Source organism: Chiloscyllium plagiosum, chromosome 2 (genome assembly GCF_004010195.1).
Source record: "Chiloscyllium plagiosum isolate BGI_BamShark_2017 chromosome 2, ASM401019v2, whole genome shotgun sequence".
NCBI lineage: Eukaryota > Metazoa > Chordata > Chondrichthyes > Orectolobiformes > Hemiscylliidae > Chiloscyllium > Chiloscyllium plagiosum.
The window spans coordinates 139,347,542-139,359,102 of NC_057711.1; the positions used below are offsets into that span (position 1 = coordinate 139,347,542).

At 38.9% G+C, this 11,561-nt stretch overlaps 1 protein-coding gene across 6 annotated transcripts in view; it reads left to right on the forward strand.

Annotated features, from left to right (window-relative positions):
- rassf6 (Ras association domain family member 6) overlaps positions 1 to 10,737 on the forward strand; it is a 72,785-nt gene extending 62,048 nt beyond the window's left edge. For all 6 annotated transcript variants that reach the window (XM_043719345.1, XM_043719296.1, XM_043719315.1 and 3 more), the window contains 4 exons: positions 2,327 to 2,378; positions 5,117 to 5,235; positions 5,332 to 5,429; positions 8,868 to 10,737. In XM_043719345.1, coding sequence (XP_043575280.1) covers positions 2,327 to 2,378; positions 5,117 to 5,235; positions 5,332 to 5,429; positions 8,868 to 8,943 — 345 coding nt within the window. In that variant the 3' untranslated portion in view covers positions 8,944 to 10,737. The remainder of the gene's footprint in view (positions 1 to 2,326; positions 2,379 to 5,116; positions 5,236 to 5,331; positions 5,430 to 8,867) is intronic.
- Positions 10,738 to 11,561: the final 824 nt, after the last annotated feature.

Consider the following 11,561-nt stretch of genomic DNA (forward strand, 5'->3'; position numbering starts at 1 on the left):
CATGGATAGGATAAATAGACAAAGTCTTTTCCCTGGGGTCTGGGAGTCCAGAACTAGAGACATAGGTTTAGGGTGAGAGGGGAAAGATATAAAAGAGACCTAAGGGGCAACTTTTTCACGCAGAGGGTGGTACGTGTATGGAATGAGCTGCCAAAGGATGTGGTGGAGGCTGGTACAATTGCAACATTTAAGAGGCATTTGGATGGGTATATGAATAGGAAGAATTTGGAGGGATATGGGCCGAGTGCTGGCAGATGGGACTGGATTGGGTTGGGATGTCTGGTCGGCGTGGACCGAAGGGTCTGTTTCCATGCTGTACATCTCTATGACTTTAATTTTACACAGAGGCTGCAGTGATTGTGGGGAGAGGGTCATTGATTATTGAAGGAGTGAGAAGATCTGTCATGGTTTATGACAGTCACTAGTCACTGGAGACAAGAATCAAATGCAAAAACACAATTGTCCCCCCAGTGACAGGAATGCAGGTTCAAATTTTTCAATTCAGTCTCCAGGTCATGGTATAGATAATTGAATATCAGAGGTCCGAGGAGGAGGTTGACAGCTGGACATCAGAAATGTGGTGTGTAGGACAGCTGGATGTCAGGACACAGGTGGCAGATCTGAACATTGGAGATTAGAAGGGGAGTCAGGCATCAGGTTGAAGATTGGGGCTGTGTCACGAATGAGTGAAGCCAGCTAATCAAGGAATTAGATCATGGGATGTTTGACAAGTACCTTGGAAGGAAATGCTCTTGTTACTCATGAACGGCAAACTATTCTGGAAAGGAACCAAGGTCCCAATCAGCTGTGCACACTTCCCTTCAGTTGCACTGTTTTCTTGAACAGCCCAGCTCCCAAGACTAAAATGCCAAAGAGATTAGGATTGAAGCAAGCAATGTCTTCCAGGGAGCAGATCAGTCACACAACTATTCACAGCCCTCCACCTCACATCTTCCTCCATTAACAATGGAAGTTAGCATTTTGGATATGTGTTGGGTTTCTGTTTTTAACCTTCACCCACCCTCTATTTTCTTCCACCGTCCCCAACCCATGGAGCTAAAAGTTTTGCAAGATATTTCTGTGTCCTACAACAACACAAGAATTTTATCTCAAACAAAGTTTAACATTTGCTCTTTACATTAATGTAATTAAAAAATAATTGTGTAAAGAAAAATATATAACACAAAGCTTTAGCTGACAATGTTACAGATCTAGTTAAAACCATCAGTTCTGAGAATAGGCTTTACCTTCAAGTCTTGAAGTTGAGTGTTATATAAAACATCAAAAAACAGTGGATGCATTTAACAATGTTACAGTACTGTGAATTCTATATGTTGCTACAACACAGGGTAAACCCCTCTGCTAATTTAAGCAGGGCACACAGAGAAGCTCACCTAGCGCTGAATCTGTTAAATTTTGAGAGGCAAAGAACTATCCCAGATTTCACTGTTTAAAGTAAAAATTAACATTTTTTTCTTTGAGTCCAACTGAGAACATTAAAACAACAGCTATTTACAACTCCCTTTTCTTAAACCTATCTTTTACCTCCCACTCTATAATACTGGTCTGATAAATTCCCTCTTACATTTACAGCAAATCAATTTCAAATCCAGTTGTCATCTTTGGATATCAAACTCACTCCGTAGAGTTCTCTAGGTCAGCTTCGACCTTCTGCTGCACAAATTTCTTATGGATAGGTACCTTTCAGACAGCTATTCAGCTGGCAGTCTTTATTCGTGGGTGCTCTTTGCCATTCTCCCTCTAACTGTCCAAAATGTCCAGTTTTATACCCCAAAACATTAGGTCAGTTCATTGGTTTAATGTAATCCCAAACAGTAAAATTCAAATTTGATTGGACTTTGGTCTCTGGGGCATAATTTAAACTGATTGGCCATATTTAATGTGTTTTTGTACCATGGCAACACAGCACCAGCTATTTGTGTCAACCAAATGTTACATTTTTAAATTGTTCAGCACACTCTGTGCTTTCAGTCAATCCTTGCTAGCTTCCTCTCTCTTGAAAGTACAGTACACACCTACACCTTCATAGCAATATTTGTTGGAAATCTTTTGTTGTTCATTAATGCAATTATTGAAACAAATGCTCATATGGCATTTTGAGCAAATGTCAACATTACATAATCAGAATCAGAATGCGGATTTCTAATAGAAATTTGTGTTAGGAATTTATAACGGAAGAAAATTAGCACAGAGCGACAGAAACATGACATAGGATATCAGATACCACAGACAGAAATGTACCTGAAAGTATGAGATTTATAATATATTATAACTTTTTTGGTTTGACCTTTTTATTCCATAACAGATAGAAAATGATCCAAATGATTTTGCATTGTATGTCGTTCATGCAAATGAAGGTAAGGTATCCACCAAAAATCCCTTTTTGTTTTTTATTAATTTGACTTTAGGGTTCTGGTACCTGGATCAATAACCATCTCTTTGATTCTGGAACATCTAGGACTAACATGACTCTGTATTGCAAATAACCTCTAGATCTGGAATAACACCAAGATCTGGAATAACACCATTGTACGAGTGTTAAACATACCTTAATCTATTCTGCTAAATCAATCAAAAACTCTAATTTGCTGAGTTGGGTTTCTTCTTTGTTTACCTTCCTTACAGTCCATTATTTATGGGACATCCTCCTCCAACTAATGCAATAGATGGGAGGAGATACTATAGCATTTCTTTTGCTGGTCCTGGCCACAACTGACCTAGTCTCAGTTGATAATGATTAGAGATATGTCCTATGAGTTCTGGAGCGAAATGACAAAACTCATGAAGGGCTGCTCTATGCATTATACAATGGTCTGGTGGGAGGAGATACAAGCACATATAAGGCTAAGGCTCAGGAATGATTGGACAAGGGGAGGTGAGAGTGCCATGGGAGTCAAATATTGAAAAATATTTGTTGGCAATTTCGCTTCAGCCCTGGTCCAAACAGTGCTGTGCAGAAGGAGGCATAACATTTGGAGGTTGCTTATTTAGCACTACTCCTAAAGGTCTAATGACACAGTGTATAGTTTGTGCACAGGCTTCTAGCCTCCTTGACATGTAACACTGTGATCCTACTGAACATTTCCAACAAATATGTTGGTGTCAGGTCCCTTTGCTGAATTTTTCAAGAAATGGGCCTGAAGCACGTAAGCAATCCAGGACTGTTCCATATCAGGTGAAAAAGAAGTCTAGTCCGATGGGTTACAAGAGCTAATGTTTACATTCTTTAAAATTAAAATTCCTCCCTTCTTTATGGCAGATCACCAAATGGCAGACCAAAAATGTTCTCCTGATTGAAACATGTGCATTTTATTCAAAGGTCAATTAATTAACTACTTAGATAAACTTTGTGTTTGTAACTCTCAAGTGCACAGGGTCTTGTAGCACAGTGGTAGTGTCCCTATTGCTAGACCAGAAGGTTTGGGTTTGAGTATCATCTGTCCGGGAGGTTTATCATAACATGTCCAAACAGGTTGATGAGAATTTGTTTTGCGCTTAAGGTTCTCAGAAGGCAGAACTTGCACCTCAGTGAAATAACTGCATTTGATCTCATTCAAGGGATGTCATTCAATGATCTCAGTCAAAGCTGCAGTATAATCTTGAGTATCTGGATACGGTATTAACCTAAGGCCTTTGAATCAATTTTAATCCTAGCGTCAGGTCTGATTCAATTGATAACACTCTTGTCTCAGGCTCAAAATGTTCTGGTTTCAGTTCCACTCCAGGACTTGAGCGCAAAAATCAAGGTTTACATTCCACTGCAGTTAGAGATTGCTGCAGTGCTGGAGGTGTTGCCATTCTGATGAGACATTAAATCAAGAGCACTATTTAAAGAAGAGCTATCTTCTGTGTCCTGGCCAACGTTTGTGTCAGTCAATATCATTAAAAACAGATGATCTGGTCATCATCATATTAATGTTCATGGGAGCTGTCCATGTGCAAACTGACCATTGAGTTTCTTACATTATAACACTGACTACACTTAAAAGGAATTTCATTGGCTGTGACACATTTTGAGATGCGTGATAAGTATGCAATGTGCTATATAAAGGCAATACCTTTCAACAGAAATTGGACAAGTGAGCAGTTCAAAGTGGACAGGCTATGTGTCGTCTCAAATCTCAAACATTCTCCGTGTTGACCTGTTGGATTTTGCAGGTGGTTGCAATGAGATCTAAAGCAAGAGGAAACCTCAAAAGATGGCGTCCTACTAACACCAGTAGTAGGACTCAATGCAGTTTTAACATAGGTTTGAATGGGAAAGCTGCGACAGTAGATCTGATTCTGTTCAGTGAGAAAGCAACTGGTGAGAACTTCCTCACTGAGCAGTTAAACAGGTTTGCAGACAAAAGAGGTCACTTAGACAGTGTTGGTTAAAAATTATATGTTCTCAAAACTTCAACATATGTGTGCTCTTTGTAATTTTCGGAGTACTGTGTTTCATGGCCCACAAGTGGTGGGCCACATTTGTGTATTTAAATCAGTTTCTCATTGTGCAATTTAGACTTTGATTTAAATTTAACAGACACCAATGCTTAGGAAACCTGGTAGTAGGAACAAGGCAGTATCTGATGGCTCAATGAGTTAAGTGACTTTTACATCTATCCATGGACCAGAAGAAGGAAGACTATTTCCTTGGCCCTCAACAAAACTTTCAATCTCCACATTTCTGATTTCAATCTCTTTCTACACACCCACCCTCCTTTAGTCCAGAATACTCACTGCTGCTGTCTTTTTGATTGAATTACTAAATTCTGTCCCCAGAGGTCCTTAACTGCAACCTCATGTCACCAGTTTTCTTACTCGGAATCCAGTCAGCCTATTAATTTGGATTCTGCTATGCTGAAAGTGGAACAAAATAAAATGATTTGGAGGTACTGATGTTGGACTGGGTGTACAAAGTTAAAATCACACAACGCCAGGTTATAGTGCAAAATAAAATGGAGATCCTGCCATTAAATTCTTCAGGACCTAATTAATTGGCATATTTATGATAGTAAATGGCATATTCATGATATAAATGATAATGTCAGAGCATAATCTGACAATTTTTTAACATCTTTGTTACTTCTCAATCTGTAAATGTCTTTTACAGAAAAGAAAAGGCTTAAGGATACAGCGTTTCCATTGTGGGAAAGATTGCTTCATGGACCATCACGGAAAATCGTGAAAATATTTTTGATGGACAAGGATGCAGAAGAAATCAGCACTGATGTAAGTAAAATTTTAGAAACAAGCTCCCAAAATCTCTATAATATGTCAATCATTTCAAGTCTTTGTTCATGTTCTTATCATTATTCCCTCTGACAGGTAGCTCAGTATATCAAGTTTGAACTTCCTCTTTTAAAAACGTTTCTTCAGAAACTAAATGAGGAGGAGGAGACAGTTATTGGAAAAATCAAACTCCGGTAAGACAGTGGGGATTATTCCATTGTAATGTTGCAATACTGTTACTATCTTCTCTGACTTATCAAACTAGACTTGGGGAAGAAAAATATCAGTAATTGTAAACATTTCCATTACCATCAAGGATGATTTTTGTTGCATTCCAAGACTGCTTTTAAAAAATGTAAATGGAGTGATTAAGGGTTGTGGATGGGGCAGAGTGTTATGATTGTAATGAGATCAGCCAGGTGGACCTTATAGAATGAGTTCCCTGATTGGGGCTATTAATCTGGTCCAATCAGGGAGCGCTGGCTGACAGATAAAAACAGGAGTGTCAGACTTCCTGTTCACTCCGACAGCTGGCTCTGAGGGAGTTGGAGGCCCTCCTGTTCTGCTTTTCAGAAGGATGACATTATATGTGATGATTAGTCCTACTAGAAACTTTGACTATATGCAGATAGGGGGTCAAATGCTATTGTCAGAATCCCAATCAGCAATGTCACTGTTACCCCCGAACTTGCCCATTAGCAGCACAATGGCTCAGTGGTTAGCACTGCTGCCTCACATCGCCAGGGACTGGGGTTCGATTCCCGCCTCGGGCAACTCTGTGTGTGGAGTTTGCCTATTCTTTCCTTGTCTGCGTGGGTTTCCTCCTGGGGCTCTGGTTTCCTCCCACAATCCAAAGATGTGCAGGTCTGGTGAATTGGCCATGCTAAATTGCCCATAGTGTTAGGTGCATTAGTCAGGGGTAAATGTAGGGGAATGCGTCTAGGTGGGTTGCTCTTCAGAGGGTCATTGTGGATTTGATGGGGCAAAGGGGCTGTTTCCATACTGTAGGGAATCTAATCTACGGATAATACAGAGGGAGAGGTTTGCAAGACATGATTTTTGTTTGCTTAAAACGGGTATTAGTAAAGAAGTAAAATTCAAATTGCCTAAAATCTACAGAAATCTGATAACACACTTTAAAAAAACAGGACATCTTTCTAGCAATTCCATTTGAGTTAGAGATAGAGGAGCAGTATCAACTGCTGGAATGAGCACTGGAGTACTGTTAGAGGGTGATTGACCAATGGGGAAAAAAGACTTGCAAGAATCCTTACTTTTCTGATAGAATCTACAGTGCAGTATAACAACACTGCACCTTTCAGAACAGCCATACTTGGAAAGTCAACATTTCTCGTGGGATCCTTCATCTCTTCCAGAACTCTACATTTGTTCTAACTGTCAACATTTCATTTGGAAGTCTGCATTTCTCCAGGGAAACTGTGTTTGTCTAGGAGGCTGCTTTTCTCCTGAGAAACTGTACTTGTCTGGTAGAGTTGCATTTGTCCAGGGAGCCTGGTCTAAATCTTTTGACAAGTTACTCATTTGCTACTCCTGTTAAATCATTAATGAACCTGTGGACCCTGGGGAAGTTTTCCTTCAGTGGAAATTAAACTTCTAATGCCAATTTTATACTGCTTAGATTACTGCACAATTTCCTGTGACATTGGAAAGAGATGGCCATATTTCAGCAGATCTATTTGTCCCATACGTACATTGTACTTTTAATAGGGAATTTTTAAAAGCTTTTCATAGCATATATAAAGTCAGCTCAGAAGTGGAAGTCTAAGTAAATCAGTGTCAAAGCACTCCACCACAGCAACCACAACAGTGCTAATATTTTCCTAATACTGTTCAGCCCTCTTTGACAATGATCACCTCACCTCTCAACAAATTCTTTTCCAATTCCAAAGGTGAGTATTGTTTGGGGTAAGGGTAGGTTTGGAGACTATGAGTTATGTCACACAGTGAGCATTGTGGGGATCAGGGTTGTGAGCATTATTAAAGTTTGAGATGTGAGCATTGTTTTGGACGGGAGGGCTGCAGGCTGCGGAGTGATGACTGACCCATTCAAAAACTCTGCATATCAAAATATAAAAGAGTTTGTCTTCAGTTCATGATGAAAAGTAGTGTTTTTTTTTGCGGGAGTTATGGTTCGCCACCAGTATTACCAATTCTACTGGTTTCTGTATTTAAATTAGAACCAGGACTAGAGGGTCCAACGGCTCTGCTCTGCAAGGCCAAAAGCCTGGACTGCTGCACTTGTCCAGGAAGCTAATTTCATGCAAGGATCCTGTTATTTTCAACTTTAACTGGCACTTACAAGCAGATAGCAAAGGCACTTGCCTGAAACCAACAGCACCTTCTTTAACAATGCAGACTGGAGGATTGGATGACATCATTGGTTTCACCTTTGAGTTGAACTGTAACCTGAGTGAGGAAACCACAGCAGGGTTTCTTTAACAAGTAAAATTCAAATGGGAAGGATATCAGAAAGTAGAAGAAGCCATTCAATACAATGGCCCAGACTTCCCAATATCCAGTTAATTGTTTCTGAAATGTAGATGGGAGTTTTGTTGTGGAGACCTTGTGGATCAGAATCTCTGTTAGCAATACGGAGCTCTTTAGTTTTGTGAGAAAAATAATGGATTGACAATCTGTATGACTGCCGTTCCTAGAAATTTTGGATAACTCAGGTTTTTGGAAGCTGTAAGTACAGGGCAACCCCTGTATCAGCAGAATCGTTTTCCACGGTTTCAGTTACCCGCGGTTTGCCACGGCCCGAACATATTATAGGGCACCTTCCAGAACAAAGGACCAGGGACTACTGGGAAGGTAAATTTCCCATTTAAATGAATGGGTTCACTCCTATCCATAGTTTCAGGATTCCATGGTAGGTTTAGGAATGTATCTCCCATGAGTATGGGGGGAAGTACTGTATAGGAATGCTTCCCTGATCTCCAGAAAGTTTAGGCCGCTCCCAATTGGACATTTTATTTCTCTCCATTATACCCGCCTTTCTGAATTTAAGTTCTGCTGTTACCCTAGTCCCTACAATTACCTGATATAAATAAGGTGCTTTAATTTATGTAGTTCAGGAACTGCTTTGATTTCTTTCATTTTTTCAGGCAGAAGTTGGCTCAGCAGCAATTGGGGGCATATTTTTAAGTGACAGGTGAAAGATTTAAAAAGGACATGAAGGGTAACGTTTTTATACAGAGTGTGGTTTGTACGTGGAATGAACTGCCAGAGAAAGTGGTGGATGCAGGTACAGTTACAATGTTTAAAATACACTTGGATTAGTTCATAAATAGAAAGATTTGAAGGGATATGAACCAAGCGCAGGCAGGTGGGACTAGTTTAGTTTGGGATTATGGTTGGCATGAACGGGTTGGACCAAAGGGTCTACTTCTATGTTGTATGACACTGTTTTGATCTCAATCCATTATGAAATGGTGGGATCCTTCTGAAACCAAAACAAACTGCACCAGTCATTAACAATCTTTCCTGAGGGTCTGATCTTTATTCTTGCTAAAATGAGAATTTAGACAGGTATTAACTTGATTCATTTATAAAACTAGAGAATGTCTATGCTGTTAATTTAATGCAAGAATTCTAACTGTGCTCTGTTTCAGGTACAAAGTGGAGAAAAAATCTTTGATCCAGCTGTTGCACAAACGGATGATGGTGAGGGCAGAAACTTCCGTTTAAGAAGCATAACTGTCACCAAGAAATTAGATGCCTGCGTGAGATGATATGCAATTGGAATCAATTACAAAATGCATAAGTGCCTCATTTTAATGGAGATGTCACATTTTAAAATGATGGAAAGTTTATGGCACAGAAATAGACTTTACCCATCATGTCTGCACCAGGACTAGGACTATTTGTATTTAGTATTTCAATTATGAAACTATTGGCTCAGACTTTCCTATGGACAAATACCCTCTTTTTTGTAATGCTGGTACCTACAGCAGAAAAAGGGCATGGTGGGGTAAATCACTTATGACTTCAATTGCTCTGCCCTACTGAATTCAAGACTCATCACAATGTTCCTGCATTTAAGCCATTTTTCATGGACACCACTTAGTCCAACAAATAGTAGGAGGTGATGGCTTGGCTCTAGAGTCATATTGATCATAATATATTTATTAATTGAATTAGACTTTGATTTTTTAAAATGATGCTGCAAATGAAACTCAAGCAACAAACTTTATGTTTGGTTCCACGTCCATGAGTTGCTTTGAAATTCTTATCGACATTAAAGACTCCGTATAAATCCAGGTTGTTGTAACTTACAGCAATGACTTTGCTTCAAAAATACATTATTACTTTTCTTAGTAAACTTCCAAAAGCTATCAAAGAGTCATAAACTGGTTACCATTTAGCTGCCTTCAGAGATAAAAATAAAATCAACTTTAGAAAATATTCAGTGGCCATTTTGTATTAACTTGCTTTATTAATTGATATTTCTTACAGCTTATTTAAATGCACTACTGATCAATTACTTAAATAAGACCAAATAATTGAAACAAAGGATGGGATGCACAAATCAAGCCACAATATTCTGAGGTTTACATTTTTTTCTGCCATAAATGAAAAGTGAACTCCCCAATGAAGACTATAATAAGAAGCATTTATTTAAAAATGAAGATTGAACATTGGTGATCATAAAGTTAAACCTCCAATATAAACCTGAAGATTCTGTTTTTGCTTCAATAGAATTCCTGATTCTTTTCATTAATTAAGTTCATGCAAAGAAATGTGAACACAGCTGTTAAAGATTCGTTGTTGTTAAAAATACAAGTGCACAAGCAATAGATATTTTTTGATTAAGGATTGAGAGCATGTATAAACAGAGTCAGCATGGATGCTTATGTTGCAATGGAATCTACCTCTGGACCAGCGGGTCTGGGTTCAAGTTCCACTTACACTGGAGGCAGGTCATAACATGTTTAGCCAGCTGATTAAACAATCTCATGGGTCTTATGACACAAAGGCAGTGTCCTTATCTCTAGACCACAAGGTCTACGTTTCAACTTCTGGAGGTGAATCAGAATATGCCAGGTTAGGGCGATTTAAAAAAAATGTACAAGAGGGTTTGGTTCTGAATTTGATTTCACTGGTTTCTCAAAATGTAAAGTGAGTCAGCTGGGACACTGGTTTGGTAGTTAGGAGGGGGAAAATCTATAATGCTGCATCCTGTGAATAAATATACCAACAAGGACAAAATTGGTGTATTGAATCTATTACCAATGGCTTATCAATTCCCTACTTGTGAAGAAAATCTCGTCTGGATCTTGGGTGCACTGTCTGATTTACCATAATCCTTGCTGTGATGTTTTAAAATCAATTTTCAGTAACATTTGGAATCACTTTGCCACTGGAGGATTAGATGTAATGATATAACTTATACCACTTGCTACCAAATTAACAATGAAGGAAAATCTAGACTATTTAACTTTGTAACATTTTAATTTTTGTTTTTGTTATTTCAATTAAACAGCCTGTTAATATTTTAGCAATGTTGTATAACATAAATATGTTTTCTCTATTGTTTCATAGAATCCAAACAGTGTGGAAACAGGCCCTTTGGCCCAACAAGTCCACACTGACCCTCCAAAGAGTAACCCACCCAGACCCATTGCCCTACATTTACCCCAGACTAATGCACTTACACTATGGACAATTTAGCATGGCCAATTCACCTAACCTGCACATCTTTGGACTGTGGGAGGAAAGTGAAGTACATCCATATAGACACGGGGAGAATGTGCAAACTCCACATAGACAGTTGCCCAAGGCTGGAATCAAACTCTGTTCCCTGGCAGTGTGAGGCAACAGTGCCAGCCACTGTGCCACCTGTAATACAATCCACAAAACATGCTGCTCATATTAAACTAGTCACTTGTTTCAGTGAATCATTACAGTGTAAATGGGATGTTACCAGATGACAACATTTGTTCTCTATGTCTAGCCATAGATCATTCAGACCTGCAAGCCTAATTCACCATTCAATAAGATCATGGCTAATTGGTTAGTATTTCAAATTCCCCATTCTCATCTACACCCAAGAACCCTTGATTCTGTTGTCAAACAAGAATCTATAAACCTCTGCCTTAAAAGATTTAATGACCCTGCCTCCACTGCCTTCTGAAGGATAGAGTTCTAAAGTCACACAATCGTCAGGAAACAAAACAATCTTGTCTTTGTCCTAAAAAGACTACTCCTAATTTTAAAGCAGTGCCCCAAGTCTTGTACTGATTCACAATACAAAACATTCTTTTCACATCAATCTTGTCAAAGACCATTCATGAGTTCATACACTT